General features: G+C 30.8%; 1 protein-coding gene across 2 annotated transcripts in view; it reads left to right on the forward strand.

Moving 5' to 3' along the window:
* Window positions 1-2434: 2434 nt before the first annotated feature.
* The window catches only part of LOC134239263 (sulfotransferase 1E1-like), a 33097-nt gene continuing 22645 nt past the window's right edge, over window positions 2435-12886 (forward strand). Inside the window, exons 1-6 of one of the 2 annotated variants that reach the window (XM_062721437.1) lie at window positions 2435-2523; window positions 3488-3670; window positions 3787-4107; window positions 5247-5350; window positions 5720-5903; window positions 6556-6839. In XM_062721437.1, coding sequence (XP_062577421.1) covers window positions 3490-3670; window positions 3787-4107; window positions 5247-5350; window positions 5720-5903; window positions 6556-6668 — 903 coding nt within the window. In that variant the 5' untranslated portion in view covers window positions 2435-2523; window positions 3488-3489 and the 3' untranslated portion in view covers window positions 6669-6839. Of the gene's footprint in view, window positions 2524-3487; window positions 3671-3786; window positions 4108-5246; window positions 5351-5719; window positions 5904-6555; window positions 6840-12886 lie in introns of those variants that run through there. The other variant, XM_062721438.1, reaches the window with a different exon arrangement.

The following is a 12886-nucleotide window of genomic DNA, read 5'->3' on the forward strand; positions in this document are numbered from 1 at the left end:
ATATAGCGAATATTAACTCCGCGAGTTAATTTCCCGCTGTACAGTAGTCAAGACTGGAATGAAGGGTTCTGAGGGTAGTAATTTTTCCGTTTCCTTCATAGACAAAGCAATATGGTCTTTGAAATTGTCCGTTATTATCGTTTATCAATATTTTTTCACAAAAGAGCTCCCGTATATTTTCCTGGTGTAAAGGTAAGCCGTCAACTGTAAAAGTCAGTGTCTTCTCAAAAGTCCAGTGAGAGATCTTTTTCGTGCCAGAGACTGTTGTGATTTCATCAGAAGGACCGGTCTCCACGTCCCACAGTGGATACGAACCCGCGACGCAAGAATCAGCACTTTACTCCACGATTTTAGAGCAGACGTTATAACCGCTAGAATACATGGATTGTTATATTCAAATAATGAATGACAAATTGAATTTTAATTTTCTTTTTTAATTCTTAAGGTTCCTCCACACCATGGGCGACTTCGATTCGTACCCGAGTACGTACTCGAGTTACTTGAGTTTCAATCGAACGACCATAGTTACTAACCAAAATACGTCATATGACCTTATGAACTCAAGCTAACCCAGCCATACAGTAGGATTTCTAGAGTTTCGATATGGCGACGTCGAAAGAAAAACCCGAACGTAGGAATTATTTTTTACTAAATATTATGTTTAGCATCGCTTATCCTTAAAAGCAAACTTCGAAACGCACTTTCTACATGAACGCTTTATAATTTATATGAATATATTATTAATTGATTAGATTTTTCAGGCTTACTGCCCGATAACAGCAGAGACATAAATTCAAATTCGAAACCAAAAAAGTTCAGAGCTGAAAAAGAAAAACATTTCAACAGCAGCAAAAGCTATAGAAAAAATTAACTCAACAGATGATGTCAAAATGGACCTATTCGACCGCCTTTTAAAACTCATAGAGGAAATTTATTTTATTTTTTTCAAATATGAGTTCTTGAAAACCACATGTTTGAGTAAACATCCGGTCATGTGACGTCAACCAAGAGTTAATACTCGAGTATGAATCGAAGTCGCCCCATGTGACTTGTGACGTATATAGAAAAAAAAAACTTTTACTTCCGGTTTTATGTAGTTTGAGCACTGACGAATCGCCTGGCACCGCTTGTAAACAACGGTGCCGGTATGACGAGAACTTTTAGGTTTTTTATGCTTTCAGGCTAATCAACCCACTGCCACATGATCGTCAACACTCAACAGAGTCTGTGTTGAAAGTTGATATTTTTGCACACTAATTTCAATAATACAATGTGTGTTTATAAATATTAATAAAATATTATGCGTTTCTAGTTTTCCTTTATTATATCTGTCCAGTTCAGTGGCTAATAATTAGTAACTTTTGTATGGTGACGTACGCGGAGACTTGCGAAAGGTTTTGGGTCCCGGGTAACAGAAAAAATAACTCCAAAAAGGAACTCTGATACCAAAGATTTTGAAAATATTTTTTCGACATCACTCAGAGCATTTAATTAAATTCAATTTTTTGGTGTAATCTAATTCATTGACGTTTCATCTACTAGTATACAAAAGGTGTCTTCCTTGATTTTTCTCTAAATGTATTGTAGAGAAAAAGAGTTATATATATTTTCTATAAATTAGATAAATTTCTCTAAAAAATATGTCGATCTATGAAATTAAATTTTATGGATATTCTGTGAGCTTAAAAAAATATATGATAGGGTAAGACAAATTTTTCGTGCTACATGTGAAAACGCCGTGGGAAAAATATCTTGAAACTTGTGAAATTATTATTTTTAAAAAATCCGTATAGATAACCGTTTAATCCCTGACCAGTTTTTAAAGGTTGATATACTTGTTAAAAGTAATGCACAATTAAGAAATAAATTTAATTTTTGAAGATTCATGAGGTTATGAACCAGTTTTCATGAAAGGTTGATATACCTCATGAATCTTCAAAAATTAAATTCATTTCTTATATTTACATTATTTTCCTGATGACTTGCCATAAATTTACGTCATTCAACTGTCATTTTTAAAGCAAAACAGCTTGCACTATATTTTTTGACGTCAAGTGCGTTTTATTTTGTAAAGAATCATAGGGGAAATTTATTGGAAATTTTTTTAAATGTATAAATATTAATATGAGAACATAAGCTGTGTGAGTGTGGAGAACCCTTAATTAATATTGTCTATTTTCTTTTCTGGTTTTATAACCACGAAGCGGTTTACAGTATTTACCACATATTGTTGTCTTTATCTGAAAATTCCAAATTCCAAATATAAAAAGATAATTGATTATTTAATAGGGAAGAAGAGTGTGGAGAATTGATTAGTTTACAGAACAACATATGAAATGAATACGATATTCATATAAGCGTGAAACATCGGCAGGCATGTTCCCATGATAAAAAACAAATTATGATAAATACCCTCTCTTGCAGAAGTGTGTTATCTATTAAAAACTAGGATTTTATTTTTATAGATAACGTTGTGTTATTTGTAGTAGCATTGACAGGTTGTGAACTTCTTGTATGTGCTAGGTAAGTGTGCTGTTTAACTACTAATTAAAATCTCTTTTAAGTCTTAAATTTAATGTTATAAAATTTATGAAATAGTGGATATACACGCGTTTTTTGTGTTTATTTTGTATTGGTCAACGCCATTAAGTCTTACCAGTCTTGTTTAGTGTACATCATAGACATTTAAGAGAATTATATACATCAGAGACATATAAGAAAATTATATATGTCTCTGTATACAAATAGAAACGAAAAAACTTTAGGTAAATAACTTATTATCATTCATTTAAATTTACATATTATTGGAAGGGGGATTTCAAATCTCCGAAGTCGGTAAATACAAGTTCTGATTCTTGACCTCTTCACTGTACAAAAGCCCAGAAGGGTCATTTGATATCAAGATTTAAAATTCAAACTTTCGAATAAGCTAAATCAACCAACCACTAGGCGGTTTGAAGACTCGATTCCTCTCCGTTGTGCCAATGTAAAGAACCTCTCTATTCTCCGAGGAGTTAAGTTTTTTTGACTTTGAGAAAATTGATTAACGTAAAGTATATATTAAACATGTCATCTATTTATCTCGTAAAAAATGCTCTTTTTTTCTTACTAAGGTTAGGCAAATACATGCAAATTAAGTTTGTGTATTCTTTGATCAACTTGACCCAACTTGATATACATGTATATAACATTCTTTCTTCCATTGTAACCTATTTGTTGAAAATATATAATGTATTTTTTAACTTAGCAAAGGGGAAGAATGGAATAAAAAAAATCGACGTCTTGGTTGATTTAGATCTTGAATCTTTAAAATCTAAATTTTGATCTCGTGTACCTCGAACATTGTAACTCAGATGAGTCTTCTGGGCTTTCGTAACACTATGTTCTAATAATTATCATCTTATTGAATAAGATGAAAAATCTTTTCATGAAATATTACTAATTTAATGTCTGTCCATCTCAGTGTCTGTAATATTTTCTTGATTAGAAATGACGAATTTATTGAATGATAAAGGAGAATCGTTCGCAAAAGTTCTGGACTATGAGGGGTATTATTTTCCCAACCATCTTGGTGCCCAACCGGACGTTGATGTTACCGAATACCTCTCTGGCTTAAATGAGCTCACTTTTGAAGATGGTGAAATATGTATAGTTTCGTATCTTAAATCAGGTTGGTTGATTCTTAAAAGACCTATATGAAAAAAAATTAGAATCTGAGCTAAATTGATGTATCCAATTATCGTTTCCAAATTCCTATATTTTTTTGTGTTATAAAAAATATTTCAGGTACACACTGGATGTATGAGATATGTAACATGCTAAAAAATGGAAATTCGGAATATATGGACAGATTGGTTCCCATCTTCGATTACACGCCGAGGAAGGACTTGGAAGCCGCCCGCAAAATGAACGGTGTCCATACTTCACATATGTATCCGCGACACCTGCCGAAACATTTCTTAGAGAAACGTTGCAAGATCATCCACATATATCGGAACCCAAAAGATGTTGCAGTGTCATACTTTAACTTCAGCAAAAAAGTAAAGTTTTACAACACAGAAGATATGTGTTTTCCAGAATTTTTGAGACATTTCGTCAGTGGAGAAGGTATTAATCTAATATTTTTTTCAAGTTGAATGGTAGATTGAATAAAATAGGCAAAAAAGAAGCAAAAACTCTGAAGGTAGTCCGATCATAAGGTTCTGAAAATGAGGCATTTTGACTAACTGAAAATGCTCACAAAAATGTCTCTCCATGAATTCTCATTTAGAAATGTGTTTTTACCAACAATAATTCTTCAAATTTCATATTTAAAGTTTATCATTTTATAGAGAGAATTTGTAAATCTTTTTTTAAGGAATAAAAAAAACCTTCTATGCACTTTACAATTCAACTTTGATCATCAAAAACATTTTAGAAATCAAAATCATAGGTATCTAGGCTTTTGAAAAAGTATACAGTATTTATAAAGTTTTGTGAGTTTCTTCTTATGATAGTAAAATTTGAATACAGGTATAAAAACAATTTTAATGATATACATGTAAATATCAAATCTATTTTTTTTAACAGTTAATGAAATTTTTGTTTAAAACTTTACATATTTTAAAACAAATATTTAAGTCCGTCGGACGGTACGTTAAATGGTGCCCCGTGTCAAGGATAACAACCCCTCGGCACGTAAAAGATCGTTTCTCTGGAGTTCGAAAAAGGGTAGGCTCATTGGGGGCCGCCAGAGAAATAAAAAACTTCCAAAAACCGATTTAAACTAATGGTCCGCCGAAACATGGCTGAAAAATTCCCGACTCGGCGTTAAACAATAATCAATCAATCTATCTATTTACTTCGATTAATGTACAAAGCATAGTGTATAAAGGTCTTCCTATCATTGTAAAACACCAAAAATCATCTCTAATTTTATTTCATGCTCATAAACATTGGTATCTCTAGCTATTAAAAGAACCTTAATTTCTTTAAATATGTAACTTTGAAATACTTTAATGAGGTAAAAATTTCGACTTTTTAAAATACGTTTCTAATATCTTCAAAGAACCTTGAAGCACATTGAGAGATATAAAATGAAAATTGAAAAGATTCATTTTGAATTAAATTATAAATTAAAGAGTAATCCTTCTTGACTGAGGATCGGATATCCTTAAAACATTTTTTTTATTAATATAAAAACTGCTTTTTCATCATAAAAGTAGTTTTAGTTCAAGTAACAATAGACAAGAAATCTTTATTTCTAGTTCCATGTAGTGGTTGGGTCAACTGGATAAAAGAATGGAAGACATTTCAGAAAGAAAACCCTGATTATCCATTTTTTGAAATATCGTACGAAGACATGAAAAGGGTAATAATTAGTTGTTTTATATAGCATTTGAACATAAAAGAGAAACAATTATCTTAGAACAATGCTTTTTTGGACTCTAACCTCTTTTAGAATATTCTAAATGCTTTGTAATTTAGTGCTATATCAAATATCGATATCAGGTTTATTAAGTATAGATATCCTAACATTCATTCGAAAGAGATAAAAAAAAGTTCTGTCTGTTTCTAGCATGATTTCGAATTATATAATTAAATATAGAGATAAATAGCAGGATTCAAGCTCAAATATATCCATTGATAAATACAAATCACAAATTTATTTTTTCAAAAGGTTTTTTTATTTTTCAAAAATCTGAAGAAGACTGTTTTATCTATTTTATTCATCTTTCAGAATCTGAAGAAGGCTGTTCAAGAGATATCAGATTTTCTTGATCTTGGGTCTTCTCCCGAATTGATTGAAGAAATAGCCAGGAAATGCGATTTTGATAACATGTCTACTCATAAAAACTCAAATATACCCAAAAGCATGCCAAATATAACAAGGAAGGAAAATTCACATATTTTTTACAGAAAAGGTTCAAGTTTTCTTTTGTTTTTCTTCCTTTAGTGATGCTCGAGAGAGAGAGAGAGAGAGAGAGAGAGAGAGAGAGAGAGAGAGATGTATATGTATAAGTATCATTCAATTTTCATGTTGTTTTTTTTCTGCATGTAAAGAATTTTTTTGACAATATTTCATCTGATCGATCAAATGAAGTTAGAAAATGTATAATTACATTCTTTAGAATGTGTTCGTGTTTATTTCCAAGAGCAATCTATAAATTTGAAATGTATAAATGTACATTTTAGTAAGTGTAAAAAATTAAAAATTAGGGCCTCGGAAGCAGTTGATTCATTGATTTATGTTTATTTCTATACCCGTTCCATTCACATCTCAGGTATTGAATTCAAGTAACAACGAGAAAAAATAAAGGGTTTTTCAACACATGTATAATTTTTGAAGAATCACTTAGTTTCACGTTAAAAAATTAGGGAAACCATGCTAATGAACGAAACAAATATCTTGTAAATATAGTAAAGACCACACCTTAGTAAATCTGTGGTTAGGTAAGAAACTATCATTACTTTCAATTAATTGAAAAGTAGTAAAAATGTTTAAAACTTTTTTTAAAAAATGAAAGAGTGAAATAATGAATGAAATATTTATATTGACATTTAATTCTTCCATAGGTGGAGTAGGAGACTGGAAAAACCACTTCACCGTGGCTGAAAACGAGGCTTTTGATCAGACATTTGGACCCAAACTAGCAGAACTAGGATTGAATGTGACATATGAACTCTAACAAGGTCTTTAGTGATATAAACCAGGGTCACGTATTACAAAATAACTGACAATGAAATCTAACGAGTTTATTTGTTTCTTATATTCTGTAGCTGGAAGAGAACGTTCACAGGCATTAATGACAGCTGTTCAATCCATTTCATTAATTTGAATAAATACATTTTAAACAACATTTAAGGTATCCTCATTTTACAAGAAAGACTCTCTAAATATGAGTCTCAAATATTATTATAAATTGTTGATTTGTGTTTTATAAATGAATATTCAGAATACATTTCGAAAAAAAAAATGGTTTAAGCTTCCTTAATTTATTTTCAAAAGACATTATTTCTAAACAGAATGAAAATCGAACCATGTATTAAAACTGTAATTTAAATAAATCAAAATTTTAATGTCAAGAGGTTCTCAAAATTTGTTCATGTAGTCGTGTTCACAGTTTTGTTTAAGAGTTAAGTTAATGTTGCATTTATCAAATACGTGAATATCAAGTAATAATAAGTATGCACCTTGAATTGTTTATATCCATATAACATCTATAAAACATGTATAGATTACACAATATAATAATACTTACTGAAAAACAATTTATTTTTGCCAGTAGGTTTAAAAATATGCCTAAATTAAGTACTGTAATTCTAGAAAAAAATAGTGTAGATAGAATACTAGTTGAAAAGGCTATTCTTTTAAGAAATTGTAATTTTTCAGAATATGAAAAGATTTGGAAAATTATTGTGATATGCTATAATGTATTGATTTCTTCGAATTTATATTCAAATGTACAAGTATGGTAAAAAAGTGAAAAATATTCCCCCACTTCACATTTTTAAAAATGATTTCCTTCCTCCATCCCTTCTCTTTATTTACTTCTTTGTATATAAAGCTTTTCACAATAAAGATTCATAATATACATGAATGTCATATATCTTTTGCAGCTTTATAAAATGAACTTGTATTTAGCGTTTACCAAAGAGAACTTGTATTAAGTATATAATATAAATAACATGAAAGAAAAATTGAAAGTATGCATTGAATGTAAACACATCTATTGTACATAGTCTTTAAATGTGAAAGCAAAAATAAATTCTATGAATTAAAAAAAATATATATGTTTGTTGGGTAGTTTCCATGAAATCATGAAATTACAATGTTTCCTTAAATATTATGAAAACAACATGCACGCTCATTAAAATATTTGTTTACAAAAGATGCTCCTGATTTAAAAATTTCGTTGGACAAAAAAGTGCCGTATGATTTTAGAAGTTCATAATCAAGAAACCGTCATTCTAAGTTTGGAAAAATAATTATTAATCAATTTTTTTACTGATAAGGAAAATAAAAGAAACACTTCTAGAAATTAGTAGATTTTCTGAAGATTAAGAAGATTTCTATATCAGTTTATTAATTAAAATGATGGTTTGATTTCTTTGATGTAAAAAGTGAAGATTACGAACTATGATCGATCTCAATGATATATAAACAATACAAATCTGTAAAGAGGGAAAAATCCACGAATCTCTAGAAATTCCAGGGGTTGGATCAGGTGCCAAGGAGGAGTAAGCATCCCATGATAACCGATCACAAAGGTTATGAGTCCTATTTATAGACCGAGTACACGGAACAATCCGTAGACAAATTCTGTACAAAAAGACAGGCCTAACAATTGGTATCAAACATGGTAGCCACGACCAAGTGATAGATTTATATTTGCTTATGAGGTCATAACAATGGCCACAGCGTTTTGAAAATATTGGCTTTAAACGAGTTTTAAATTCCTGAAACATGAACTTTGGCGTGAGTAAGATTCTTCAGTACTGTTATAACACTAATGATCGAACTCAGAGCTATTGAGTATCGTATTAAATCAAGAGACCGAAACACACAGGTGATAGCAGAACATTACTATATACGGAAAGTTGAAATCATCTTGTTTATTATACAATTCAGGGGTAAGTTGGTCTTTATTTTCTACAGTAAGTAAAGTATCCAAATATGATTAAGATGTTGCAGATTCTACGGGTTCTTTAATTTAAATGTTGGCAAATAGTTTTGATAAAACTTTGCTAGGCAAACACTTCAAACTTAGACAGGTCGGTCTCAAAACTCTTATAATTGAGGGGAAAATGTCGTGGAATTACAGAACTGTAAGCCAACTGAGACAATCTGGATCAAATATACTGACTCATAATTAGCTTCTTCAAGCAGCCCACACCATATATACACAATGTGGTGTTTTTTCTTCTCTCCATTATTTCACATGTTTCCTTCTATGCATATGCAGGAAGCTTGTATTTTTTTTTATTTTTCAGTCTATAATGACTTAGCTTTGTGTATATGCAAATACATGTATGTATATGTTGTGAGTCCTTGTTCTATTCTGTATACTAAGTATGGCTTGTAAGTTTAAAATTATTTCCATAAATTGTAGAGGGCTACATGATCACAGTAAAAGGAAAGATGTTTTTAAATATTTAAGAGAACATAATGCAACATTTTACTATTTACAAGACACATACTGTACAGAAAATGAAAGAGATATTGTTTTTTCACAATGGGGCCTTGATTTTTAATGTGACCAAGGGATATTATAACATTTTTTAATGACAAAGTAGAAGTCAAAGTTTCAAAAGTCAAACTTGATTCCCTTTGAAATTATACTGTTTCAACTACATGTATTCTTGCTGACAACAGATATTCTATTACACTAGTAAATCCATATGGTCTAAATAAATATCATCCTGACTTTTATATTTATCTTAGAAGTATCATTGATAATTTTGAGGATGATTTTAAAATAGTATGTGGGGTCTTGAATCTTGTACAAAATTATTAACTGATTGTTATTACTACAGTGTATGTGCTTGAAAATAATATAAAAAATAAATCCAAAGCAAAAAAAAGAGCTCCAACTGGCAATCGTTATTACACTCTGTACGCTTTATACCCTTAAAAAATACCTGGGCAAAAATTAGTAAGAGCATATTACTATAAAGTTCAACTGACATTATACATAAGGAAACCCACACCCCGTCTCCGACACAGTCTCATGCGTTTGTTCGGATAACCCCTCCCACAGTTTTCAAGACAGGAATTTTGCTTTCCTTTGCTGGACAATTTTACATATATCAGAGATGCGCGTAGTACTCAGTACATAGATTTTATTATTTTGGTAATTTATGAGAAAAATACCAACCTCTGAACAAGTTATTATTTTGTTGCAAAATAGTGCATTAAGCTGATTCTATTTGTCAAGATAAGAAGTCCTGTGGTTTTAACAAAAGAAACATTTCAAGGGTCTATAACTTTGTGAAAGAGAAGCACTGAAAGCTCATACGGGGATTGTAAATGATCCAAAGTGTGTCATGACTATAACTCAAGGTCTTTTTCTGTAAATGAAAGACCAATGGGAGAAATAGTTTAAAATTCTTTTCAAGGGCAAAACTTTGACTTTGTAATGGAGAATCACTAACTAAAATCAAAGATTGCTTCAGATCCACGAATGTGTCTTGATCTTAAATCAAGGCCATATCATTAGTCCAAAGTCACTGAAAGCGAAAGTGTAATACATTCATTTCACTAATAAATAACTTAACTAAGCAAAGGAGAATCACTGGAAACTCATACATGATACAATGATTGCTAATGTCTTCTTGGTTTTTCATGACCTTGATTCAAGATCATCCTCTCAAGGATAAGGTCAAATAAAAATCGTTTGTTGGTGTATCAATACACTTAACGTAATTAGAAAAAGTGAACCCCTCACAGAAGTCGGTTAATTATTCAAACAAGAAATAATGAATAGTGATTAAGCCTTCTTTTTATCTATTTTCGCAGTGGTTTTACAATGGTTAAGCTATTTATATGTTTAAATATCTGGTTGTTTTTTATTTGAAAAACTAAAGATTCACTTGTGAGATTGTTTTAAACATATTTATTGACAACCTGTCAAAGGAATTGGACACAAGTCCCAATAACTTGGATAGTCCTCTCTTATTCATAAAATCTTAATAGCCATGCAATACTTTTATGTATTCCGATGCTTATAGGCAAGCTCACCACAGCTTGTTTTTGCTAATTTTGTATAAGTCAAATAAAACACTTTCATAGAGATGAATAATGTCATTTATTATAATAATGGTATAAATGTGAACAATTTAACAAACAAGAAGGGGATCAGATTCTCAGGCTTTGATTATCAGTTGCATAAAATATGATAATGTCTGATCCCCCAAAAATGACTAGAAAAAAGTATCTGTAAGGCAAGACAATCAAACCATCATATGAAAAGGTTAGCAAAATGATGGCACATCAAAACAAAATAGGCCAAAAGATGTGACATGCAAGTCACTTCCATGTTAGATGTGACATGCAGATCACATCCGTGCCATACTTTTCTGTGAGATGGAGCGAGTGCAGAAGTGATTAGGTGCAGATTTATCTCCACTTCAAACAACGAATGACAAACTTTATTTGTCCTCGTATAAAGATACTCTGCAATTTCCTAGTCATGTCCCACAGAAAATAGCAAGGAACACGAAATAACCTCTCTTTCAAAAGTATGCTATGTTATCTAAAAAAAATCCCCAGTAATAACAATGTAACGAATTACGTCCTTTTATATATTTGTGTTAGCATTTTACAAGTTGTAAACTTCATCTATGCTGTATATGCAAGGTCAGTATGCTCTTTGTTTATAACTTACATTATTTCTATATCTCAAATCTGATGCATAAAATTTATCTGGTTATTGATATGATGCAGTCGATATGCAAAGGGTTTCTATGTAGCAACATTTTGTATTTCACTGTCAAAACAACAACGACATACCAATTTTGATTTGATTTGAAATTAGGGATTTTCAAATCTCAAAGGTCGGTTTTCAAGTTCTGGTTTTTTTTTACTTCTACATTATACCGAAGCCCAGAAGGATCATTTAATATGCAGATTCAAAATAATCCTAACCAACCAGAAGTCAGATTTAGATCCGATTACTAGCACTCCTCTGACTCTTTATCAATGGTACCAATGTAAAGGACCACTCCACAAACTGACCAACTTTAAAAAAAACCTGAATAATGATAATAATCATTATTATAAAACATTTATGAAGTGCCCTATATATTAAAACTCTAAGGTGCTGTACAAGCATTATACGAGGGTTGTTCGAAAAGTTCGTGGACGATGTCCATTTTCGTTATATTACTCAAGCACATTATAATATGAAGTTTCATTCCATTCGATTTAACACAAATAAATTTACTTCATTTTGAATTCAACAGGTTTTGTACCCGCGGAGCACACAAAACGGCAATGTAACGTCAACGCATAGCGTTGGAAATTTACAATAGATACTATACCTATACATTTCACACAGAATATTCCAATGCCCATTCATTAAATTATTTTTCTAATACTTGACATTTATTTTTTAAGAATTGATCTCATTGTATAATTTCCTTTGTTAAGGTTTTAATTTCTTTTATAGTACTTAACTCTGCTTTCTCAGGATAAGCAACCCCGTCTTTCATTTACGCTTCAAATCTTAAAGTTTTGTTCAGATGTTTACAGTAAAACCGATGTCATCCTCACTTTGTCACTCAAACATTGCTTGTACTAATTGTACACACATGCACAACTCGCTTGTGACATATTTTCTTGATTCCTTCAACATTTTTAGAGTTTATTCAGAATTTTTCCTGAGAAAAACACAAAATTGCTTTATGCAGTTCCGTGACGTTCTAAAACGTCATCATTTTTGTCATTTTCAATGAGGACAACTTATCTTCTCAAGTTGATTTCTTTTCAACAAAGCAAAATATAAAAGCATAATTTGGTACACGTATCGATGTAACAATTCTGAATTTGAATTCCTAGGTAGTTTTTCGTTTTTCCTTCATTTTATATGACTAAATTTTGACCTGCTCCGCGATCCGATTTTTGCATTTTTAAAATCTGGATAGGTTTTTAATCAATCGTACTATTTTGTCAAAATTAACACATATCATTTGGATTTATTGTTAAAATATTTCTACTAAATTTGGATAACATATGACGTCAAATAAAAAAGATATGACAGTTGTCCACGAACTTTTCGAACAACCCTCGTATATAAAACAAATGATCGAAACTCGAAAATCGATTGAGTCTTCTTGGCTTTCGTATCGTGATGTTTCACTAATTACCATTGTCAGCAATACAATCTGTCATTAGAGCTGAATACTA

Source organism: Saccostrea cucullata, unplaced genomic scaffold (assembly GCF_032062105.1).
Source record: "Saccostrea cucullata isolate Sc308-1 unplaced genomic scaffold, CSIRO_AGI_Scuc_v1 ctg317, whole genome shotgun sequence".
Taxonomy (NCBI): domain Eukaryota; kingdom Metazoa; phylum Mollusca; class Bivalvia; order Ostreida; family Ostreidae; genus Saccostrea; species Saccostrea cuccullata.